The sequence below is a fragment of the Chlamydotis macqueenii genome, chromosome 1 (assembly GCF_036417535.1).
Source record: "Chlamydotis macqueenii isolate bChlMac1 chromosome 1, bChlMac1.mat, whole genome shotgun sequence".
NCBI lineage: Eukaryota > Metazoa > Chordata > Aves > Otidiformes > Otididae > Chlamydotis > Chlamydotis macqueenii.
The window spans coordinates 69255550-69266730 of NC_141556.1; the positions used below are offsets into that span (position 1 = coordinate 69255550).

The window sequence follows — 11181 nt, forward strand, 5'->3', positions numbered from 1 at the left end:
TACTGTGTTACCCGCGCAGTCAAACTGCATGGTTCTAGTAGTCCCTTCTAGCCTTTCAAGTCAAGGAAACCAAAGATGAGAGGCTGTTTCTCAGGAGAGCAGCCTCTGCTCCCTATCACCTCTCTGTGAGGAAGCTAGCTAACTTTGTAAGCCCCACCACACTTGCTGTAGCTGAAGGGAGGTTTTGTTGTGTTTCAGGCTCCCATGGACATCTCTAGCATGGAGAAGAAGTTGAATGGAGGTCAGTACTGCACCAAGGAAGAATTTGTGAGCGATATGAAGACCATGTTCAGGAACTGTCTTAAGTACAATGGTGAAGGCAGTGGTAAGAGCAGAAGGATGCTAAGTTCGTCTATTGGCAGTGCTCAGCCAAAGCAAGCAGTGATCTCTTCCTACTCGCCAGTACTTGATTTGTGCTTACTCTCTTTCAGGGTGTTTTTGTGAGGCTGAATGAAAAAGTTCCGGAGTAATAAGGCCTGGGGTTTTAGTGAGGGTTTTAGCACAATTTGGTCATGTTGAATTGGAGCATGGCATACTAAGGGACTCCCATGTTGGTAGATGGTGAAGGCAGAACACACAAAGAGAAGAAAGTCTGTTTCTTTCTGAGCTCATTCCTTCGTATGCTTCTGTGTATCTGTGCACCCCTTTTTCTCATAATATCTAACACAGACTTTGAAAAGCATTGGAGTATGGTTAGCTCTCAGTGTTTGTTGAGTTCCACAGAAAAGTGAGGAATGAATCAGGTTTGTAGTCCTTTGGATGGGAAATGTAGTTTTTAGGTTTCTTGGCTATTGAATGAAAAACACGAGTCTGCAAATGGGAAATGCTGGTTTTAATTGCCATGCCAATTAAAATTCTGCATGTTGCTTAGGTAAGAAATCAGTTCCTATATGGTGGGTCATCACTGCAGACTGGGTCTCACCAGCCACCACCTTGAAAGGGAAAATAGTTAGAGCTACCCGCCTTGTTGGTGTGGGCTCCCAATAAAAGCATTCCTGCACTGCCACTGGGAGAGCTCTATTTCCCGAGGAACTTCTGGGTTAGTTTAGTGGAAATGACTGCAAAGTCATTTCCTTCAAGCCCTTGTGGTTAACACCTCTCACATGTCTTTTCCTTCCTATCTACTCCAATGAAAAGTAGGAGCCCTGAGCAGAACTGTCCTGTGGAAATGACGCAATGGGGACACTGGTATTGGCAGTAGCTTTCGTCTCAGAGTCAGCAAGTGCTTTAGAAACCGCACGTGGATAAATATGTTTGCTGATTTTCCTCTGTGTACAGCAGAGATTTGAACGACTCCAAGAAAAACCTCTGAATATAATCAAATAGCATTGCTGGAAGTTCACATTTCTTCTCTTGGCACTCTGCTGGGTAACTGTGCAGGTCACGCATCTCTGCGAGCAGAGGTGATCCTTCTTGTAATGTAATTCTTGGCACTGTGCTGGAACACTGGGTTAGTGCTGACTCTGCAAACCATGCTACTAATGGTACTTTATCATGCCTATGTGCCTGTCCTCTGCTGGGGTTACTCAACAAATCTGATGCTGTGTTGCTTATGGAATTTAAGAACATAAACAACAGTCTTCCTCAAAGAAACTTGGTGGAGGGGAGATGATTCGTCTGATCGGGAAAGTCTGATGTTGCTTAATTGTTTCACTATAAGGCCCTGTCCCTGATGATGTTGGTGTTTTTTGACTGCAGAATATACCAAGATGGCTTATAACTTGGAGAGGTGTTTCCACCGAGCAATGATGAAGCACTTCCCTGGGGAAGATGGAGACACAGATGAGGAATTTTGGATCAGAGAAGATGGGAGGCGAGAGAAGAGGACCCGGCGGACTGGCCGCTCTAGCACTGGCAGTGTTTGGACTCGGTCACGAGACTCAGAAGGACCAGGCAAGAGGCAGCAACGCCTGGAAAATGGAGGAAAACCTCCACCATATCGAGCTAATTCCAGGGCTCCAGCTTCTTCCTCCTCTTCCTCCTCCTTCTCCTTGACCTCTGCAGAGGATCCAAGTGGCAACCCAGTGCAGCCTCCTCGAGAAGTGGGCCCTTCCAATGGGCGAGGTTTCCCTCGTTCTCTGCAGTATGGCGGCATGCCCAGCCCTGTGCCACATCCTGGCCAGATGGTAAGGAGCAGTTTCTGCTGTTCTTCACTAATCAGGCCTGCAGAGGGAGGGAGGTAAAGGGGAATGTATCTCCTGTGAAATCCCTACCATGTGTCAAGAATCCTCTTCCAGAGATTAAGGGGCAAGGCTATGGTTTCTGTAACGGAACCTTTTCCTTCCTTAAGTTTAAACTGGTACAGTTCAGTCTTACTGGGTCTCTGTGTAGCTTTCTGAGGAACATGAGAATTGGAAATAACATACAAAATAGCTACGTTTGCATCTCCAGCTACTCTTAAAACAGAGTAAGTGGAGGCTGTTCCAGGTTGCTGCCACACTAGCTGGGAACAGTGGCCTAATGTTTCTATGGCCAGCATGTCCCCATGTGGGCTTGAGCCAGCCCTGGCTCCCCCCAGTTCTCTTCTCTCCTTGGAAAGTTACCCCATTGTGCATGGAAAGCAGTCACATTTCCTCTCTCGACCTCCAGCTTATGATGCTGAACAAGCTGGTCTTCTTTTGTCTCAATCGTTTACAGATGCCTGGTAACTTTGTGCCATCTGTGTACTTCTGCATTTCATTCCTTGAGTATTTATAAAAGCAGTAAATGAAACCAAACACAAGGCCACCCTGGACTGAAGCAGTGACCTCCCTTTAGCCCAACATTTCTTCTCTGAACACCACCTGTTCCGCCTCTCCTGGGCTGTTCCTCACCCGTCTTTCACTGTCGTTTCCATTTTAACCAGTGATGTCTCATGATGTGGTGTATCAGCTGCTCCTCTGAGATCCAGGCTACCCCTCACCCTTTTAGCTAGAGATCAAACAAAATTTTTAGAGTGCTTCTAGTGATGCAAATAGTGGGAGGCAGCAGGAGAGCTGGAGGCAATAAGTATTTGGAAGAAAATCTAGCACATTCTCCTTTTGTCCTGCTCGCATGCTCCTGTGGTCCGCTCCTCTCCCTGGAGCAAACTACTGCCCGCTCCAGTCTTTTTCCTTGCTCCCAAGTAGTTGGGTGGCAGGTGAGTGTATCATGACCTGAACATGGGGACACATGGCTGGGGTGTGAGACAGTGGCTTTGCCAGGGGAGATGTGTCACCTCATAGGAAAAAGACTACAGATTTTCATGGTATCTCCAGAAAGCCTGTCTGCTCAATTATGTAGTTCCTCTAGCCTCAGCTTCCCCTCTCTTGCATCAGCTCTGCTGCTTTTCTGCACTTCACAAATTGTTTTATTCTACCTCCCACACCCCTCCCCATCCCTTAGAGACCAGCCGTGCCAGGAACGTTTGGCCCCCTGCGCGGATCAGATCCCACAAAGCTCTATGGCTCACCACGAGTGCCTGAGCCCCATCCTGGAGACCCTGTCCAACAGCACCAGCACTTTGCCATGCAAGTAAGAAACACCACAGCCAAGCGATCCAGCACCCCAGGGCCCCTCCACTCCTCAGTGTGATGGCTCTCACCAAGACTCATCTTATCTCTCTCTCTCTCTCCCCCTCCTTCCCAGCCGGCCATGGGACTGAGCGAGCACCGTGGGCACAGGCTGACCACCCCAGAGAAGCAGGCATGCGCAGGACCGACCCACGTCGCCGGCCTCGGCCCTCGGCCAGGGGCCCTGCAGCTGGGACGCATGGGCGGCCCCCCGCCTGATGCCATCTACCCACCGGCCCAGTACCAGCAAGGCTTCCTCCCGCCAAGGCACAACGGGCCCCCTGTGAGGCCACCAGAGGGCTCGGAGGTCCCTCCAGGGCACATGTACCGGCCATACAAGTACCTGAACCGCGCACACCCAGCCCTGTGGAACGGCAGCCACGGCCCCACTGGCCAGGGCGCAATGGGGCCAGAGGAGAAGGCGCCCATGGGGCCAGGGCCCTCACTCCAGCCCCACGCCCTGGGTCATATGATGGACCCCCGGGCCATGAGGCCACCGCTGCCTCCCGGCCAGTGGACCGAGCAATCAAATTTCCTACCTCACGGGGTGCCTCCTTCAGGGTATATCAGACCGCCTGGGAAAGCCACCAGCCAGAGGATATCACAGCCAACAGCCACTCTGTTTGGGGGACCACCTCAGGTTCAAAGAGGGTGCCAGGGTGGAGACTCCATGATGGACAGCCCGGAGATGATCGCCATGCAGCAGCTGTCCTCCCGCGTGTGCCCGCCGGGTGTGCCTTACCACCCTCGCCAGCCGCCCCCACCGCACCTCCCTGGACCCTTTCCCCAGCTGGCTCACGCCGCTTCCACCACTGGCGGGCAGCCTCCAAAACCCATCGTGGGGAACGGGAGCTCACAGGATCCCACTGGTCAGACCATGGAGCCAGAAAGCCACCAAGGTAACACCTCAAGCACCTGTGTGCCAACACGGGGGGGCCCCGGCCTGTAGCGTTTGACCTTCCCTGCCTGCTCCATTGCTTGCTGCCAGGCATCTCTCCTGCCTGCTGCACAGCATCACCATTTCCCATGCCAGAGCAGACCCTCTGCCCACCAGTGTGCGCTTGCAAGGAGCACGAGGGAGCACCCCTAGGCCAGCTTTGTTGTTCTTGGGCTCCAAAATAATAAGGTCCCAAACTTTAACTGTCTTGCAGATGCACAAAACCTGTGTCTGTAAATGTGGTTATGTTTGGATTTGCGCCACTGGAGAGACAAAAATATGCCCTTTCAGGCTTACTGGAGTCAATGTTGAACAGTGGCTGAGGCTCAGCAACAAAAGCAGGGGTTTTTCTAGAAAATAATTGAATTCTTGATTAAGTAGTTGTGGGGGACACATTTTTTTTTTTACAGATGTCTTTAAATCTAGGTTGGGATATATTTTCTACTCCAGCTATCGCTTTGATTTTTCTAAGATTGCTTTGTTTCACTGTAGCCTGCCAGAGGTCCCCTCTGTCCCAGCTATACCTGCAAGTTATCAGTTTGCCATGGGGTGCAAATGCAAAGCATAGGCTGTGATGCTTCTAGAGCTCACTTGGAGTTAATATAAAAATTGGATCTGCAGAGAGTTAGATAAGGAAATAAGATGTTATGTGAATAAATGGTTTAAATATCCTCCTCTGAGTCTATGTCAGTACAGCTTCTCCTCTGATATGCACATGTGCCTTGTGAGCTCTCCACATCTCAAAATCTTCATACAACAGGACTACCTGAAAGCCACTGAGCAGCTGTATCAGTTCAGGTGGGATGGCAGCATGTAATGTGTGCCATCGCAAGTTTTTCTAGTTGAATTTCATTCATTCTTGCTGGTAAACTAGAGATTAAAAAAACCCTTTAAAATAAAACAAACCTAAAGTAGAGATCAAAAAACCCCAGAGATCAAAAAGCTATTTTTTTTTCATTAATTCTAGCTGGTAAACTAGAGATCAAAACCCTTGCATCTTTTATCGATCCCTTGTGTGCCTTGCACTAAGAGGAAACTCTTTCCTTCTGTGGCATTGCTTAAAAGCCATCATCATTTAACTGTGCTGGATATAGAACAGAGACGGGGGGAGGACGTTGAGTAATTGCAGGGCAGAGTAGCTGCATCTCCAAATCGCAGTTGGTTAAAATATGGCTGTGATCGACTCTGCAGTATCTCAGTGTGTGGTAGTGCTTCTGCCCAAGCTGTGGGCGAGTGGGATTTGTGGACTAGAATGGGCAACACAGCCCGAAAGCAAGCTGCCGCTTACCCCAACTTCTTATCTTGCTGTCACATGGATCCCTCTGCAGTATTTCCCAACTCTGCCTCTCCATTAGGCAGCCCCTGCACACCCATCTGTCAGACCAAACCCATGTGTGCAATGTTACTCCAGTGGAGGTGTGACTTTTCAGTGGCTTGCAAACTACAGTGTGCCTATATCTTGAGAGTTCAGTCCACGTGTGTCATCTTTCCAAGAGAGGTGCAACCTCACGAGTATTTTTTAAAAGAGCTCTTTTAAAAGAAACAGCTACTAATGGTCACTCAACTTGTAAATGCACTTCAGAATTGCTAAATGTCTCTGAAGGAAAGACTGTGTGATAGGTGTGGGAGGGAGGCTGCAGCCCCACAGTAGAGCAACTGTTCTGGTGCCATTCTCTAACAGTCCTGTGGAGAGGTTTGAGTAGAGGACGGCACATTGTAGGCTTTGGAGTACTTATGATGGAAGTACCTGAACCTTCATGGATCTAGAAAGTCACTCCTTTTTCTCTTCCATTTGCACAGAAGTGAAATGCTTTCTCCATCCAGATGTTAGGGACTTGTTGGACAGAGCTGCCTGGCAACTTTGGGTCAGCAGCAGCAGAGGATGCTGAGAGGCTGCTTTGGTAGAGCTGGTTAAGCTGGCAGGAATTACTCTTTGGCATGTGTGCTTTGGGTGAGTGTGAGTAGGCGTGTGTATGTGTCAGGCGGGGAGGGCTGATTTCTGAAATTGGACTGATGTGTGACTTTTTCTCACTCTCTTTCCAGTGGAGCCGCCAGCAGGCGTGGACGAGAAGGCTCACTGCATTGGCGTTCCTGACGGGGCCTACGCCAAACTCCTACCTCATCCTAAGCCCCCGCTGCCCATGGAGTGCACCAGGCGCGCCTTGCCCCCGGACGGGGAGGGGGACGGCTCCGGCGTGAAGGGTGACCTGAAGGCAGGACAGGGCAAGGGCACGTGGCCAACGGAGAGCGGCTACACTGGCGGCCCGGGCTGTGTGAGGGACGTGGTGCCCACCTCCGAGAGAGGGGGTCCCCTGCCTGAGAATGGGGCAGTGGGCGAGGGGCCGGTGGCCGATGCCGAGGGGAAGGGGCTAGCCACCAACATGCTGGAAAAGCCTCTCTGCAGCAGGGGGAAGGCTCTGCCTGAAGCAGCCGTGCCTTGCATGGGGCAGGGCACCGGCCTCCCTGGCATGGACGCTGGCTCTGTGGGAGCTGCCCCCAACCAGTTCCACCCTCTCTACATGCCTGGTCTGGAATATCCGAATTCGGCCGGGCGGTACCACATCAACCCTGGCCTGCAGGGATTTGGTCCTGTGATGGGAGGGAAGCCACCTCCTCCCGCCTCCCACCCCCAGCATTTTCCCCCACAGGGCTTCCAGCCAAGCAGCGCCCACCCCAGCGTCTTCCCCCGGTACCGGCCCCCACAGGGCATGCCCTACCCCTACCAGCCTCAGCCTCAGCCTTCCTACCACCACTACCAGCGACCACCCTACTACGCTTGTCCACAGGGCTACTCAGACTGGCAGAGACCTCTCCACCCCCAGGCCAGCCCCAGTGGGCACCCCACTGCCCACCCACCGCTGGCCAGACCCCCTTTCCCAGACCGGGGGTCCACCAGCAGCTTGCAGGGCTGCGAGGCACTGAGCGCTGCCCTGGCCTCTCCCAACCGTATGGACATACCAAGTGCCAAAGAGGTTTCTCCGAGTGATGGGCAAGATCTGGGGCCTGAAGACGAGAAGTCTGAAGAGTCCCAGGAAAGGCCTGAGAGTCCCAAAGAGTTCCTTGATTTGGACAACCACAACGCGGCCACAAAGAGGCAAAGCTCGGTGGCAGCGGGGGAGTTCCTCTATGGAGCCCCTCCACCACATCTGGGTTCAGGGATGGGATTTGGCCCGTCGGCTTTCCCTCCCCACGGGATGATGCTGCAGACTGGCTCTCCTTATGCATCCCGGCATCCTGCCAGTCATTTCCAGCCCAGGACATATGGATCGCCCATGAATGCTCACCTGTCTCATCATCCGGCCTCCGGCCAGGCCAACGGCCTTTCTCAGGAGGGACCCCTGTACCGCTGCCGGGAGGAGAACGTAGGTCACTTTCAGGCCTTGCTGATGGAGCAGAGAGGCAGTGGAGGTGGCATGGGGGGGCCACCCCAGGACTTGTATAGACCCTCGGGGTAAGATCACGTTTTCTGCAAGAAGACCAGGTGGGAGGGGTGTGATGCTTGCGTGACAATAAGTGTTTGATATCCTGAAAGGACATGGTTTGAAGTCAGAGGAGATGGCAAGTGCTGTTGAGAGGCTAACAGGTGACTCTTAGACCCTTGGAGTAAGAGGTCTCTTAAGCTGGAGAGAGAGTCTCATTGCAGCTCCTTAAAACAAGTAGAAATTGCTGTCATGGAGACCTGTTAGCCTGTTTCATCCATCCCCACACCAGTGCTTTTTTTTTTATCTGACAGTGTTTTGTTAATGTGACATCCAGGGTTGTACATCTCTTAATCAAACAGGCTCTTGCCATTTTGTTTGCAAGAATTTTATCGCATCTTTCTCATAGTGGGGCAGAGTAGCTAACTAAAGTGGAAATTAGCCTCTTGTTATGAACTCCTTTACTTTAATGTTGCCCCCTTTTTCCCCTCCTCTTGCTTTGCCTTTCCTCTCTGTCTCAAATTTCCCTCACAGAAAATTGCTTCTCACTGAGACTGTGCATATCACATTTTATTCCCCAGTGGAAAATTCTGCTGCTCAAAAAAATCCCTGTTCAGATTTTATAAATGTGCTTTGACTGTTACTGTTTTGTCATAGTCCAGTGTGACAGTCCTCCTTCTAGTGTTCAGGAAGCTTGGCTTACAACTAAGCCGTTGGAGGAGTGGCATGGAATAACGGTTGTGTTTTGGGGGAAGCCAGAAAGAGGAATACGCAAGATGCATGCTTGTATGTGAATGTTGTATGTATGTATTCAACCAAGTAAGATGGTATTTGGTCTTGATGTTCATGTGCTAAAACTCTCTCCATTCAACCTGGCTCCAGAATGCAAATGCATCAGGCCCAAGTTCCTTTCCCGAAGATGCCTACAACAACCATGCCCCGGGAAGATCTGACGTCACAAAAACCATCAGCATTGCCTCTGGATCAAGTAAGGGCCGTTAGAGAGAGCAGAGTTGAAGCACGAATCTCTCTTGTCACTGGTTGAAGAAGTGAAGTGTTTGATGAGAGTGGGAAGCACTGGAAGTAGCTGGGAGGTGAACTACTGCTCTGCAGAGTAGTTGGGGATGTCTCTGTAGTCTTAACTGAATGTAAAACATAACCTAGGCAGACTGATAGTGCTAGCTTTGAACTGGTTGCATGCAATCATGAGGTTATTCCTTTCTAAAGCTGCCAGTTAAAGCCTCCAACTCTTGTTCTTCCTCTTCCAGAGCTAGTCCAAGGAAAGAAGGACCTCACGAAGACGAAAGCCGCAAGTGATTTGGACAAGGGGGAGGAGGGGCAGGCCATCCTCCCACCTTCCCCTCGCCGAGCAGCACGTGGCTTCCTGGGTCCATGGAACATGGTGCCGTGACGGCTTTTGTGTTGGAAACCTGGAGCGGTGCTGGGCCCCAGCCAGCTGAGCTACTGGATCGCCACCATGGGGCAAGCATCGCAAACTAGTGGCTTTCTGTGACCGGAGACTACGTCTCGTTCAGGGTTTGAGGGATTTTTTGGGTGGGGAGGGTGAGGGTGGGAGTGGAAACTTTCATTGACTGCTAAACTCAGGTATATTTTTCAGGGTGGAAGAGGATGATGATGGAATTTTACTTGTAGTATTAACGTGTGTGTTTTGGAGCTGGATCCAGTTTACAGAATTTAACCTGTTGCCTTTTTAAATAAATTTCTGTTGTTGGTGAATGTATTGTACATAATGGGGGAGGGGGTGGACCCAGCTTGTAGTGGACTTAGCACTGGAGGAATCCTTAACTGTTTACAATCATATCACACTGAAATCTTTCAGGATAAGGGTAGGGGTTTGACGGGAGCTGGAGAGGTGAGGGAACGTGTGACGGATGACTTGCTATCCTCCCTCCTGTCCTCTGCAACCGAGACACAACCCGACAGTTGGTTGACTGAATAGCAGGAATTGCTCAGGAGCATAATGTGTCCTCCTCTTTCTCTTGTCTTCTTCCCTCCTCACCCGCCACCTCCACCCCTCTGGATCCAGAGCCTGAGTGCACTTCCAGCTCCTGTCATCATGGGGGAACAAGGAAAGCAGGACCAGGAATGGAAACCAGGACAGAACACTAGTGGCATTGTCCCTTCTGCTAGTATAGTATCCTTCTCCCTGCCTTTCTGATAGGAGGAATGTATGCTCTAGAAAGCAGAAAATTGCATAACTGGTCATCTTAGACTTCTTTTGGTGAAACTGGTGCAGCTAGGGGTGGAGCAGCAATAAAGCAAATTTTGTGCAAATCTCTACTGCCCTGCTGCCTGAGGAGAGGAGCCGAGTCCCCACCTTTCTTTCTCTGTCCCTTGGCTGTATTAACTTCTTAGCATCAGCAAAGCAGAAAGTACCCCGAGGTTCCTGATCACTCTTGCTTGCCTGCGAAGGAGGAGCATGAGGCTGCTTTGGGGGAGCAGTAGGTTTGCTGCAGTGTGAGCTGTTTGTTGGCCTATGGAGTTGGATTTGGCATTTGCAAGTTGCAGGCGAATCAGAAAGCACTGATTCAAAATCAAATGTTAAGGTGGCATAGCTCAGGGGGTGAGGAATGAGAGGGCAGCATATTCAAGTTGACTTGGTTTACCTTTGTCATCACTGATAACGTAGCAGCAAGTCCTACAGGACTAGCAGCAGCTTCCCTCGGAGACTGTGCGCAATCTGAAAGGCCTTTCCTCACCAGTTGCAGTACTGTACTGGGGAAGCCCTGCACACCAGTGCTTCTCCAGGCACTGACATTCAAATGTAGGTTTGACAAATGAGTTCGTTAGGAATCTCGTTAGGTTATTCATGTCTTAAACCTAACAAGGAAATAGAGCTGATTATTCCTGGGGGAGCTGGGGCAAAACAAGGTGGAGCTGCTACACGACAAGATTGGGCAGCAAGATCTGCTGGGACCACAGCCCTAGTGCAGGCTGCTGGTTGCACTGGGGGGACAGCAGTATGGATGTATCAATGTGTTGGACAAATTGTGCTAGCGGCAGCAGAAGTGAGGACAAAGCAGCATGCCCTTTAGCCTGTGGTACCAGCTAGGGGAGAGTCTTTGTCTCCAGGTTTCAGGAGAATTTTTCTGGCTGCTTTGTTGTCCTTGGATGGTGCCATCAGCCGTCCCTTTAGCTGGATTGCACTAGCACGCATGACTGCACCGCCTTTGTCCTGCTGTGTAGATCTACCATGTGCTGGCAAAGCTGTTTGAGCAAATGGCAGGTAGCATCTGACTGAGCCATTACTCCTTCTGTCTTAAGCTTCTGGAAG

The 11181-nt window shown here is 50.8% G+C and overlaps 1 protein-coding gene across 1 annotated transcript in view; it reads left to right on the forward strand.

Moving 5' to 3' along the window:
- CECR2 (CECR2 histone acetyl-lysine reader) overlaps positions 1–9390 on the forward strand; it is a 96202-nt gene extending 86812 nt beyond the window's left edge. The window contains exons 13-19 of the mRNA XM_086755717.1: positions 199–325; positions 1699–2126; positions 3364–3492; positions 3607–4429; positions 6511–7918; positions 8769–8874; positions 9155–9390. Of these exons, the coding sequence (XP_086611843.1) occupies positions 199–325; positions 1699–2126; positions 3364–3492; positions 3607–4429; positions 6511–7918; positions 8769–8874; positions 9155–9160 (3027 nt within the window). The 3' untranslated portion in view covers positions 9161–9390. The remainder of the gene's footprint in view (positions 1–198; positions 326–1698; positions 2127–3363; positions 3493–3606; positions 4430–6510; positions 7919–8768; positions 8875–9154) is intronic.
- Positions 9391–11181: the final 1791 nt, after the last annotated feature.